At 38.3% G+C, this 13233-nt stretch overlaps 1 protein-coding gene across 1 annotated transcript in view; it reads left to right on the top strand.

Moving 5' to 3' along the window:
* LOC148103592 (polymeric immunoglobulin receptor-like) overlaps positions 1-13233 on the top strand; it is a 46790-nt gene that overhangs the window by 201 nt on the left and 33356 nt on the right. Inside the window, exon 2 of the mRNA XM_087838772.1 lies at positions 4370-4702. Coding sequence (XP_087694898.1) covers positions 4370-4702 — 333 coding nt within the window. The remainder of the gene's footprint in view (positions 1-4369; positions 4703-13233) is intronic.

The raw sequence follows: 13233 nt of genomic DNA, 5'->3' as shown, positions 1-13233 counted from the left end.
CCGCTCTGGTTCATTTTACGGTCGTTGCTTTCAGAGTCAGTGTGAGGAAATGTAGGTACACAAGGGTAATGGTGACAGGAGAGTGGAAATGGATTTAAATATTAGACTACACTTAAAAAACTCTCGGCCCTTTTCAGATTGAACTTTGACGTTACCTTCATGTAATGGTGGTTACGCTAGAGACAAACCTCGGCTCACCTGTGTGAGGAGCAGGTGAGGAGCTGCTGTAACAGTAAACTTTAACAAAGGTCTAAACAATAACAGAGTGGATTAGATTAATAGTAAATATGTTTTTCTTTTTCCTGTTAAAACACGGCGTGAGACTAAAAGAGTACAAGTCAGTTTATAAACACACTTAAGGGTTCTCTACTGGATGTGACAAACATGGCCAATGTGATTGGCGGTGCCTTTCAGGGAGCTCTGTTTAGTTTTAGCAGCGGCAAGCCTGCACTGCGAGGAGGAGAGGAGGACGGCAGCACAAAGGAAGAACCTGGATATAAGAAAGTATTTTTCAAAAAACCTTTAAGTCACTTAAAGTCAAGCTCACTCATAAAATGTGTCCGTCATAATAACGTTACAGGCTATGCTAGGCCATACATGCCAACCCTTCTGATTTTTCCGAGAGAATCCCGAATTTCAGTGCCCCTCCCGAAAATCTCCCAGAGCCACCATTCTCCCGAATTTCTCCCGATTTTCCACCCGGACAACAAAACTGAAAAACCATATCCCAGCTTGGCCCAGCCAATTCCAGTTTTCAACAATGGCTGCTATTACTGCAGCTACTTAGTTTTAATATTACTCTTATTTCTCTTTCTGGGTCGCAAAATAAACTTTTAACATATTTTCAGGCGAGAATGTAGCTGTGTAAACTTCAAATATATGTGTTATTGTACTTAAATTATAATCAATCATCTTCCTTTTGTCCACTTAAAATATGTTTACAGAACTATTTTTGCATTTGTTGCAATTTCAGCTGTCCTCTTGGCCAGATTACTCTTAAGAGAGACCTTTTTAAAGTAAACAAGATTTTTTTTTTTAACTGCATAAATAAAGGATACATAAAAGTCACTGCCAAAAACTGAACGGCTTCTACCTTGTTACAGGAATGTTGTTTGTTGCTCAAGATGACTTGATATAATTCATGAAGGATATATTTGACATATGTCTCACATATTATAGACCAGGGGTCTGCAACCTTTAACACCCAAAGAGCCACTTGTTATCTTCATATACAATGAAGATAACACTGTATATATTGGGTTTTTTTTTTTACCTTTATGCTTTGTGTGAACAACTAAAGTAAGTAAGTACAATTTATTTATTAAGCGCTTTTCACAGACAGGCAGTCACAAAAAGCTGTACACAAATATTAAAATAAACAATACAATCAATAGACATTATACACAATGTAAAAGATCAAATGTAAATAATGTAAAGAATATAAAATACGTAGATCAACAAAAGGCTTGTGTGAAAAGAAAAGTTTTTAACTGCTTTTTAAAAGAATCCACAGAGCAACTAAAGTGTGTTGCTTATGAAATCCATGAAGTGCTACAGAGAAAATTACATTTTATTTATGTAATTAACACATTTTGAACTCTTAAAGAAATATAACAAACGGAAAGACGCTGAACTAAAATGATCCAGCAAACAAAAACTGAGCCGCCATCCTTATATCGCCTTTGGAGCCTTGACCTGACTTTTAAAAAGTAATTGGGAAAAAAGCACTATGCTGCTATGTATTTTACCTGGTTAATGTGTGTGGCGGGGCGGGGTCTGCAGTGCAGCTGCATGAGAGGCGGACGCACCTGAGCGGCACCCGCAATCACGCCTCGCCGCCTTAAAGTCTGTGCTCTCTGCTGTTGTGTTGTTGGGCTGTGAGCTGAAAAGCTACAGCCGGCTGTGTGCGTACAGCAGCCGTGTGTGAAAAGTGGTCAACAGAGAGATACTGAAAAGCGTGTTCATGTAAACATCGTCGGGTCTGTCGTGATATGTTTATAATGGGACTTCTGGTCCCGAACCTCTGCGCACAGCCTCTGCAAATCGGGGCTTTCTTCTTTACGCAGGACTGTAAGCTGTCATCTGTGAGGCGTGAGTGGTGTTTGTTTTTAACATAGTTCACGGTGGAGAACAGCTGCCGACATAATGTGGATCCGAAGATCCATAATTGGCCTACCTGGGGCCGAAAGTCTCGATAAATGAATGGAGTTTCAGCGGGTACACCGGCTTCCGCGAGTGTGACGCTTATTTTGAGCGATGAAAAAATAATAAAATAATTTTATTTTATATTTCAAAATCACAATAATCTTCCAATTTAGAACTACAAGTTAAAAAAAGAACTAAACACAAATAAAATACACTTCAGCTAAATACTTGATACTTAATAATATTTAATAATATTAGGCAAGGCAAGTTTATTTGTATAGCACAATTCAACAACAAGGTGATTCAAAGTGCTTTACAGAGACATTAGAAACAAAAACAAATAAAAAGCATGATTTAAAATTGATTAAAACAAGCAAACAAACTAACTAACTAAATACTTCTAATTTATTTATTTATTTATTTTAAATTTATTTTCCCAAACCACCCGGAGCTATTTAAATACAATACAATACACTTTTCTTTTGGAAAATACCGGAAATCAGTTTTTGGCACAACACCGGGTCATCAGGTGGACGCAGCCTCTGAATTTGGACACCCGCGGCCTGTTTCCGGCCGGACAATAATAACATGACATTTAACTTATTTTATCCGATAAATAAACATATATATGTACACACACACACACACACACACACACACACACACACACACACACACACACACACACACACACATATATCCCCAGTTTATCTCAGTTAACGAGAGGAGAAGGCATGTGTTTGGCTCCTTGACATAGTGGACATTGAGTTGTTGTGTGGGGCATCAGTAGTCCATGTCTGTTGCTGTAACATAGTTCATGTTTGCTGAGAGATCTTTTACTTTGTGGTAATCTTAAATGAGTAGTTTTATAGACAAAAACCGCCAGGTCATTGAGTGTTCCCTTAGTGCTAATGTATAAGAGATGTTGGTGTACTATAACTGAAGTAGGCTAATGTTGTTAAGTCCTTAAAGTCATATTCTTTTATTGTCATGACTGTATTTGAAGCTATTTTTATTTTTGTATGATATCTGATTTATATGGAATATGGTGTAAACTAAAGTCTAAAATACTTAGTCAGTTATTTGTTTAATAGTAATTAAACATTATATAATGCACATATAAACTATGAATTGTAATTTTAAATGGTTTAAAATCATGAAGAATAGCACATGTAGGCAAGTATATGTCTCCTTTTGTTATCAAGAAGAAAGGACAAAAATGACAAAAAAAAAAGAAAAGAAACAGAGCAGGGTTTGGTGGTTGAATCATCCGTCGTCACCGATGCCAAAACCAAATCTAGACCCTTTTGTGGACCTAACTGTAAATTCCTTAACATCAACGATAAAACACAATCAAGTTTATACATGAAATTCTCAATAGATCTGCATATTATTTTTCAAGTTTTACATTTTACAGTTATTTCAAATGATTTACTGAAATTGCGATTTTTAAAAAATGGACAATGTAGTTGAGAAATATGGAAACATCTAAATATTTGAATATTTCAATAAATGGACTTATTGGAGTTTAGACAGTTGAAACATACATAATGTATGTTGAGATATTTTAGTAAGATTTAAAATCTCATACTTGTATCTTCAAGTTCATTTAGCATGTTGCACCTTTTTATACACAAAGAAAAAATAAAGTCAGCTGGAAACTTTTCCTGGAATTTCAAGCAAGAAGAAGTGTTTTTTTTTATCATAATTGTGTCAGTTGGGAAGAAATATCCAAATTTGTAGAAATATTAAGAAACCAAAAACTTAAATCACCAAAACTTTTAATCTTTGCATCTTGCTCTGGGTGCTGTTGGTATTGTAACCTGTAACACTGAACCACAGTTTATCTTGCTAACATCATTGTCTGTCCTCAATCGTCACACACCGGAACTGCATTAGCAAATGTTGTTGTAATGATTTTATGATTTTATTTTTATGATTTGATGATTCTGAATTGCCCGTAGGTGTAAATTATTGTCTGTCTCTCTGTGTTAGCTCTGTGACAGACTGGCAACCTGTCCAGGTCGCCAGTCTGTCACCTTAAGGCTGGTATAACCTCCCCCAGCCCGTGACCCAGAATTGGATAAATAATAGAGGACAGATGGATGGAAAGTAAATATTAGACAATGTATTGTTTTCTATTAACTGTAGTTCTACTAATGAGTCTTTACTTCCTGTTTGTCTATTTTCTATTCACTTTTTAAAAATGTTTCATACCAAAAAGAGTTAACAGTCAAAGGAGGAGCAAATGCCACTCTGGAGTGTTCTGGTCCCACAGATGCTACTGTAGTAATGATGAGGTGGGAAAAGTCTGACCTGCAGTCAGAGGATTATGTCATCCTCTTCACAGATGGTCGGTTTAAGGAAGACATCTACCATAAACAATTTAAAGGTAGAGTGAAGATGAAAGACCCAAAATGGAAGGAGACTGGAGACTTTTCTGTGATTCTCAAACATGTCACCACGAACGACACTGGAACATATGTATGTGAAGCTGGATATGAGGGACAGAAACCACGGTTTCTAAACAGAGTCACTTTGAAGGTTGAAAACTCAGGTGAGTTTAATTTCAGCTTCTTCTTGGTTATGGATGTGACAGCATAACACAGGTATTATATCATACTGTATTGTATAATAGTCTGTACACTGTGTTTGCTAAACCGATTAAATTAAAATGAATTGAAAACCTGTTGAATGAATCAACAGCTCAAATTCGTGTTCCAAAGGCATAATTTTAGTGACTTTTAAAGACTTGAATGTAGATTTATATGTTATATCTGTCAATCAAGCTGAAGTAGTCATAAATAACATGCTGTAGAGAGTTAGAGGCTAGAGGTAAAGCTGAGTGTTGTTGATCCTCCAGGTGAGTGAGTAGAGTTGAGTGTGTGTGTGATCAGAGGTGAAGCTGCTTCCTGGTTGTTGATGTTTGTTTCTAAAGATGTTGTTGATGAGACTTTGTAGAAAGCAGCTGGTCTGAGTGATCAATGCATTAACTCAATGCATCATTCCCATGATGCATTGAGTTTTTCCTTTCCAGTCACCTTTCTCACTCACTATGTGTTAACAGACCTCTCTGTATTGAATCGTATCTGTTATTAATCTCTGTCTCTCTCCACAGCATGTCTTTCATCCTGTCTTCCTTCTCTCACCCCAACCGGTCGCAGCAGATGGCCCCGCCCCTCCCTGAGCCTGGTTCTGCCGGAGGTTTCTTCCTGTTAAAAGGGAGTTTTTCCTTCCCACTGTCGCCAAAGTGCTTGCTCATAGGGGGTCATATGATTGTTGGGTTTTTCTCTGTATCTATGAAGCGCCTTGAGGCGACTTTTGTTGTGATTTGGCGCTATATAAATAAAATTAAATTGAATTGAATTGAGTGATGTGATCAGAGTGCAGTAGATAATGTCTGACAGCAGTTTGAAGAGGAAATGGATTCTGTTCTGTTCTTCACTCATCACCTACCTGACAGCTGACACCTCACACCTGTTTCTCACCTGCAGGTCAGCTGGGAGGACACACGGAGGATGGAGGGAAGGAGGATGGAAGGAAGGAGGATGGATCTTTTGGACTGAAAGTTGGTCTTCCAGTTGTTTTTTTCCTTCTTCTTGCTGGTGGCGCCTTTGTTGGTTATTTGATCTACAGAAAATATAAACAACATAGTCAGGACTCATATGGCCCCACCACTGAACCACAGATTGAAATGTCTGAGAGATTTCTGAGTTCTGAATCTCCTGCTAATGAACACAATGACAGAAATGACCCGGAAGAAAACAGCTGTCACCAACACTCCACAAGGATTCCTGAAGCCACTCTGACACTTGAGAATGAACTACCTCATCCTCCTCCTCAGGAAACAGCAGGACTGCTTCCAGAGAGAAACATCAGAGTGCAGTAGATAATGTCTGACAGCAGTTTGAAGAGGAAATGGATTCTGTTCTGTTCTTCACTCATCACCTACCTGACAGCTGACACCTCACACCTGTTTCTCACCTGCAGGTCACACAGAGGACAGATCTATTGGACTGATAGTTGGTCTTTCAGTTTCTGCTGTGCTTCTTGTTGTTGCTGTTGTTGGTTTTGTGATCTCCAGAAAACATAAGAAGCAGAAAAGGGATTCATACCAGCCTCCTGTTGAAATGCAACATGTCTGAAATATCTCAGCGCTTTTCCAAATGAGCTCTACTCTTGCTGCTGTTGCAGGTTTTCAAGCTCAAAATGCAGAGTAACAGATGTTCTCAGGACAGATACTGTAATCAATAAAAAATTAAACTATGCATGATGGAGTTATAAGTTAAAAATGCAATTTTGTGGCTGGGTAAATGTTAGGTTTTTTTTTTTTTATTGTTTTATTGTTTGTTTGTTTTTTACAAAGGGTTGTTCTTTTTTTTCCACCAACCCTTCTCTGCGGTGAAGAACAACTCTTTCACAGGCTTCATTTTTTTAAATAATTGTCAACCTAAATCTGTTTTTGTTGTCATTTTATAAAAAAAATGGTATTTTTTAAATTACATCTATTAATTCATAAACCGTGAGAATGACTATTGTCTTAATTTCTATCCTACAATACAATTTTACAACTAAATGTATTTTAAATCTTGTCTGGGTATATTTTTGTGTTAGAGACTTTTCACTAACACATTAACATGTATCACTCAGCTCCTGTACTAATATGAATGTTTTATTTCTCTCACTGTATTTAATTGTAAACAAAATCTGTATATGTGTTGTGAATACACTTATTACACTGGCTTTTGTTTTGTGTGTGTGTGAATAAAAGTTTAACATGTATTAGTTTTCTTTTATTTCTTTTCTTAGTCTAAAAACAAAAGTAGTCTTAGTCATGAAAAGAATGAGCAGTCAGGAGAGAAAAAGAAACCTCTAACCTGTTGAGCCAGTTGATGCAGCTTTAATCTGATCTGGAATCAGTTCAAAGAAAATAAAACGCTGATGTAGATGTAGGAAGTAACTGACTGAGACAGGTTTAACAGAAAAACTTGAAAACACTGTAGCTGAGTTAAGTGAAACCTGTCTGAACCTGTCCCTGTAAAACAGAGAAGTTTGAAGCCTGCACCATTGTTTCAATCAGAACAGAGCTCTGCATTATAGCAAAAGCCAAAATGATCCACTTGGAAAAATCAATTAGTTGCCTTCTTTTTTTTTACCTTCAGACAAGAATTCATATTGATTTTATTCTGAGAAAAAGCCCTTTGACTAACCAATTTTTGTGAAAACGTCTTTCTGTTTAGAGCCAGGGACTTTTTAGGGCCCTTCAGCAGTACTGGGAACATGCATACACATACATACACAAAGCTGTGTAAACCAACTATAAATAAACAATCTAAACTTATATACATTGAATACAGAAATGAATGAAGCGAATGAATACTACAGAATGTACATAAGGTGCAGTTGCAGTCTGGCAGTGGGAGCAGTGTGACAGGTCCCTCAGGCCACTCACACACAGACTCTGTTCAGTCTTTTTTTGGTACCTTCAAGCACTTTGCAACTATTTTGTACATCATTTTGTCCCTTTCACTTATTTTTGCATATATTTCTCTTTATTGTATGTATATATGTATTTCACCTGTTTGTTATTTATTCCTAATGTGTCAGTATTTTTTTTCCGGCACAGTTGGCCTGGAGCAGCGGTCGGCAACCTGCGGCTCTTTAGTCCTTATATGACTTATGCGGCTCTGCGTGGTTTAGGAAAATAAATTAGAAGTATTTAGCTGAAGTGTATTTAATTTATGTTAGTCCTTTTTTAACTTGTAGTTCTAAATTGTAAGATTATTGTAAAATTGAAATATAAAAATAAAATTATATTCTATTATTTTTTCATCAAAATAAGCGTCACACTCGCGGAAGCCGGTATACCCGCCGAAACGCCATTCGTTTATCGAGACTTTCAACCGAGGCCAATTATAGATTTTTGGATCCACATTATGTCAGCAGCTCCACCGTGAACTATTTTAAAAACAAACACCGCTCACGCCTCACAGATGACAGCTTACAGTCCTGCGTAAAGATGAAAGTACAGCCCCGATTTGCAGACGCTGTGCGCCGAGGTTTTGGGACCAGAAGTCCCATTGTAAACATGTCTACTCCTCACTAAAGTCAAGATCATATGTTATGTATTTATTACATGCTGTGTGTATTTGGAGTGTTACAGCTGGACTGAAATAAACAGCTTAAATTTAGACTTCAGACTCCTCTTTTAAAATTGGAATAATGTAACAACTTAGTCACGTTCCCATGCAATTACATGCAGCCAATTGCAGTCCTGCATTCTGATTCAAAGTTGATCTTGCCTGAAGCAGAATCATCTTGTCTGTAGCTGCAGAGCTCATCTTTTAAAACAGCTACTGTAAACCTTGACAGCACTCAGAGAGTGAGAGATGTTTTCTTGTGCAAAACTGTTCACAGTGATTTATGGTTAAAACAATCTGTACAGAAAATTCTGTGTGCTTCATGTCACATACACACACGATCCTTTCCTATTTGTGTTTATCTGAGTGCAGACCTCAGAGTCAGAGAGTAAACATCTCAGTATGAGATCAGGTTGCTTCTGTGTCTTTAAATACACACGATCACAAGATCATAATTGATTTATAACAGCTGAGGTCTGTTTCTGTGATCTCTGATTATCTTTCCACTCTGTCCACTGTGCGTGTGTGTGCAAAGAAGTTACATTTATTTAATGCTTCTGACCTTGAATTAGAAAAGTCATCACTGTTCACTGATTACTGTGAAAAATGAGCCTATTCTGTTTTCACTGCTGGGTCTTGACGGCACATATATGTGTTAAATGCAGAGACAGGAGTGAAGAAGCACAAGTACAGACTTAAATCTAAATAGCTAAAGTTAACTGAATTTCTTATTTGAAGGTAATCAGACCAACATATCATTTTACAAACCACTGAACATATGACTTCTCATCAGACAGCAGCTGAATGCATTCCAGTCAAGTTCAGATGTTGAACTGGACTTGACTGGAATGCTCCATGGACATTTAACAATACTTGAGTGCCTTGATGCAAAACTAATAATTCAACCCACCAAATCATAACACTGATGTTTAAAGATGTTCCATTGGCATTCAAAAATACTTGTTTTTTGGGTTTGTTTGTTTGTTTTTTCATTACCAGAAATGACCATGCTGACTTATATGTCACTGTTATCAGTTGATTCTACTGATTAAATTGCACCCTTGCGTTTTACTGGGCACAAATACAAGTGGTTAGCTTAAGCGCCTTGAATTAAAAATTGAATTGAATGTGTTTACTGGGCGTGCGTTTTTTGTGTGTCAAGACTGATTGATGATTGTGTGTTTCTCTTTATTCTTCACCACATTCACATATTTCTCTTGACACTCAACACTTTAGGTTTAATAAATATCCTTAAAGAACAGAATAAATGTTATAAATCCATAAATAAATGTCATAATAAAAAGCTCATAATGTCTATATTTGACCTCCAGAGGGCCTCGTATTGAGCTCAGCTGTTGCAACTTCGTAACTTGTGCACTCTTTTCTGTGTATTTAACAGAGTAAAACCTACTGCAAAGCTCATGATAATCCATATGAGTGATCTACAATGAGTTATATGTCATTAAAATGTTTTTATGGATTAAAACCAGAGAATAAATGTTGGAAACTTTCTGTCCGACCAACAGCTGCTGCATCCTGCAGGTGGAGCCCAATCCTCCCCCTCTCTCATTTCTTGTAAAACAAAACTTACTGCATTACTTTCATTTTCTCTGTGAAATCTTATTTTTTATTTTCAGATTTATAGTGAATTATAAATAAACTATAAAATCCCATGAACTGCAAAAAGATTCAGTAGAATTTGATTTTATTTTTTTTTTAACTCTGTGGTTATCTTGGCACTGAAGTACCAACAACACAAAGAAGATACTGTAAATATGACATGAGCACAAACTTTGATTTGAACCCTTAGATTTGAAATGCAAATCATTCATGTTTTGCTAAGAAATGTGGGTCTGATTTGCCTAACTTATCCTGATCTGACTCTCCTCTACTCTCCATTTTTAGTGTCTGACTAGTCGTAGTCATAATATTTATTTTACTTAAGTTATTTTAACAGCAAAAGCAGAATAAAAACTTGTGTTTTCTATTCAACTTTCTTCATATACAGCAGTTTTCTCTTCAGTTTTTGATGCCCTTTAATCCTTGCTGTTTAAAGGTTGAGGAAATGATGAGCAAAAGAAAATCTCAAAAATACCAACACCCAACTTGAGGACAGACTGTGTTACCAAACTAGACCCTCCACTTTGACCCTTTATCTCGTTGAAGTTCATTGTCCTTGTCAAACCACATTTAACTGAGTTGCCCTGTGAGCTTAACAAACCGCTGACTGTTTAAAATGTATCAGCATAGGATCAAGCTCTGCTGTAAGATACATTATGACTGACATGATGACATGATGATGTGTCACTCATCATGCTCACTATCTAGTTCGATGGTGAGATGGTTTCTTATTGCTTCTCCTTTCATGACGCTCCGGTGTCTCCTCAGCTATGACTATGGAACTTCTTTCTAGAAACAATCTTGAGAAAAACTAAATATTTGATCTCGATTACTTGTTGAATTTGTTCCTCGTGTGGTTGCAGTTTGTGACTCTGAGCTACAGGAAAACAGCAGACTGACATGTGAGAGCGGCTGGGAACACTTCACCTTCAAACAGACTCTATTGTTTGCACAATAAAAAAAAAGAATGAACTCAAACAAAAGCAGGCGAGGACCAGGTGACATGTTTATTTTGCTAAATAAAACAGAAAGATGTGGGGTAAAATTTCCTCCCTGAGCTGTGAAAACAAAGTTTCACCAGTGTCAAGGCTACCTGCTCTGAAGGACAACACATCACCTTTGACTTATGATGTTATGATGTCAGCTTCCACCTGGTCTGTTTCCATCTCCTTCCTCTTTGGTCTGATCCCCTCAGTCTGTATTTAGGGTGAGAGCTCCAGTTTATCATTCTGACAGATTAATGCACACTCACATCCCACTAATTAGTAACTTCTACCCCTAATTATACACAGTTCATTTTATCTCTTGCTCTTGACGAAGGCGGTCGCACTTTTTCTCCTCTCCTCCTCTCCCTTAGCTTCCCCGCTTAGCCTCTTGTGTCCTTGTCTAGTCTCGTGTTTTTTGTATTACTTTTCCCTGGAACACTCTCTCACAGTCTGTTCTCTAAAACCTAAAAGAGGAATTATGGATTTGATCAACTGGTCCCTGAATGCAATTGACAATGACAAGCCTGGGCTCAGGTAAGCCTGAGTGTCCTGGAGGGACGTTCCCTGCCAGATACACAATGGACGGGTGGCATAACTGGAGGGTCATGTGCCTGGCAGGACTGTCGATCGAGGACACTGAAGACATCTACCTTTTCGGAGCCATGAAAACAGGGTTCTTGCTGATCGGACCTGGCTTGGCCCCTGGTTTATCAAAGATTAAAGAAAGCGGAATCGGCTGTTCAAAACCCCACAAGGCTGCCCGCTGTGATTGAAGCGATGGGACGAGTCGTGACTTCTCAAAATGGGATCATTGAGCGCAGCACAGATAAGATCTTGGAGAAGCTTGAGGCTGCTGTGAGTTCTCAGACTTTGGTCTTTGAGCGCAAGATTGATAACATCTCGGAGATTGAGAGACCGGTTTAGGATTGCTAGATCGGCTGTGATATTGACATGCAGTTGTTTGCACTAAAGGAATACCACCATCATTTCATGCGGCTACCATATTGGTGCCAGCTGTGGTCTCAAGACTGGAGCTAAACAAAAAAAAATTTCACCCCGAGAACAGACGGTGTTTAGACTGTTCATCCCTGTCCTACGCAAGGCCACCTGGGTCGGCTGGAAGACTTTTTGTGTTTTTTTCTGTTCTCCCATTAGGAGCTCGGTCTGAGTGGAGTGTTTTTTTTCTCCTCCTCTCACCTCATGTTATGTATTTTCGTTGTGGCTTAGCTCTCTGACATGTCTCCTCAATGTGATGTTTGTGTAAAGTATGTTTGGTCAGAGGGTTCCTTCGTAAGTGTGCATGCACCATTAGCGTGCTGCCTGCTGTAACCTATAATTTCTTTAGGGATTAATAAAGTATTTCTGATTCTGACTAACTTCCCAGATTGGAGTTGCAAAGAAATTAAATACTTGGAACATATATTAGAAGGAACAGACTTTATTCCGTTTGACAGACTAGTTATACAACATGGGATCAGCAAGAAAAGATTTTTAGAATATCAACAAATTAAATCCATAGTAAAAAAATAATAATAAAATAAACCCAGTCAAATTGAATTACAAATACCACCAAGTGTGGTACAATGTTTTACTCTTAATCTGCCCAAATCATTGTCTAAAATATACAAAACACTTTCTAAAAAAGATGAATCAATATCTCTTCCTATTGCAAAATGGGAAGCAGACTTGTCAGTCAGATATGCTTAAAACCCATTCAATTGATCAGAAATCCCAGTCTGCAATTAATACAATACAAAATACTACATAGAGTACACAGGTCATCGGATGTTCCAGATGGGCTTTACATCTACTAACAACTGCTCACACTGTCTAGGGAGCTCCGCCTCTGGGCTCTTGGGCCCTGGCTGGTGTGTCGCCAGGGTTGTGGGTGGGTGCGTGCATGCATTGGGGCCCTGCCCTGGTGTGGGGGACCTCTGATGCGCTGGTGGAAATAGGGGTCACTTCGACCGGCAGGGAGTTTGTCACATCCTTACAGGAGGTCTCGGATCCACAAGAGTCCACCCTGATGGAGAGATGGAGAATGAACTCAACCTGGGTGTCTACTGTCTTATGTGGTGTGGTAGATGATTGGATGATGGGGTGGGTGTAGTTTCCTTTGCGGTGGGGTTGGGTGGGCCACGCTGGCCTCCCTGTTCCCGTTCCATCTCACCCACCAACACAGGGCCTTGGGGTGCAGGTGTGTCACCGGTGTGCAGGGGACTGTCCTCTTCTTCCTAGATATTTTAGTAAGATTTAAAATCTCTACTTTCACCAGGATTTGTTGTAGTAAATGTTACTTTGCAGTATCCTGGTGATGAAAGTATTGCCCTGTTTTATTGTAC

The sequence above is a fragment of the Neolamprologus brichardi genome, chromosome 3 (genome assembly GCF_056152115.1).
Source record: "Neolamprologus brichardi isolate AB-2024 chromosome 3, ASM5615211v1, whole genome shotgun sequence".
Classification (NCBI taxonomy): Eukaryota; Metazoa; Chordata; class Actinopteri; order Cichliformes; family Cichlidae; genus Neolamprologus; species Neolamprologus brichardi.
The sequence above is the reverse complement of the archived record's forward strand: the minus strand, read 5'-3'. Positions and strand labels throughout refer to the sequence as shown.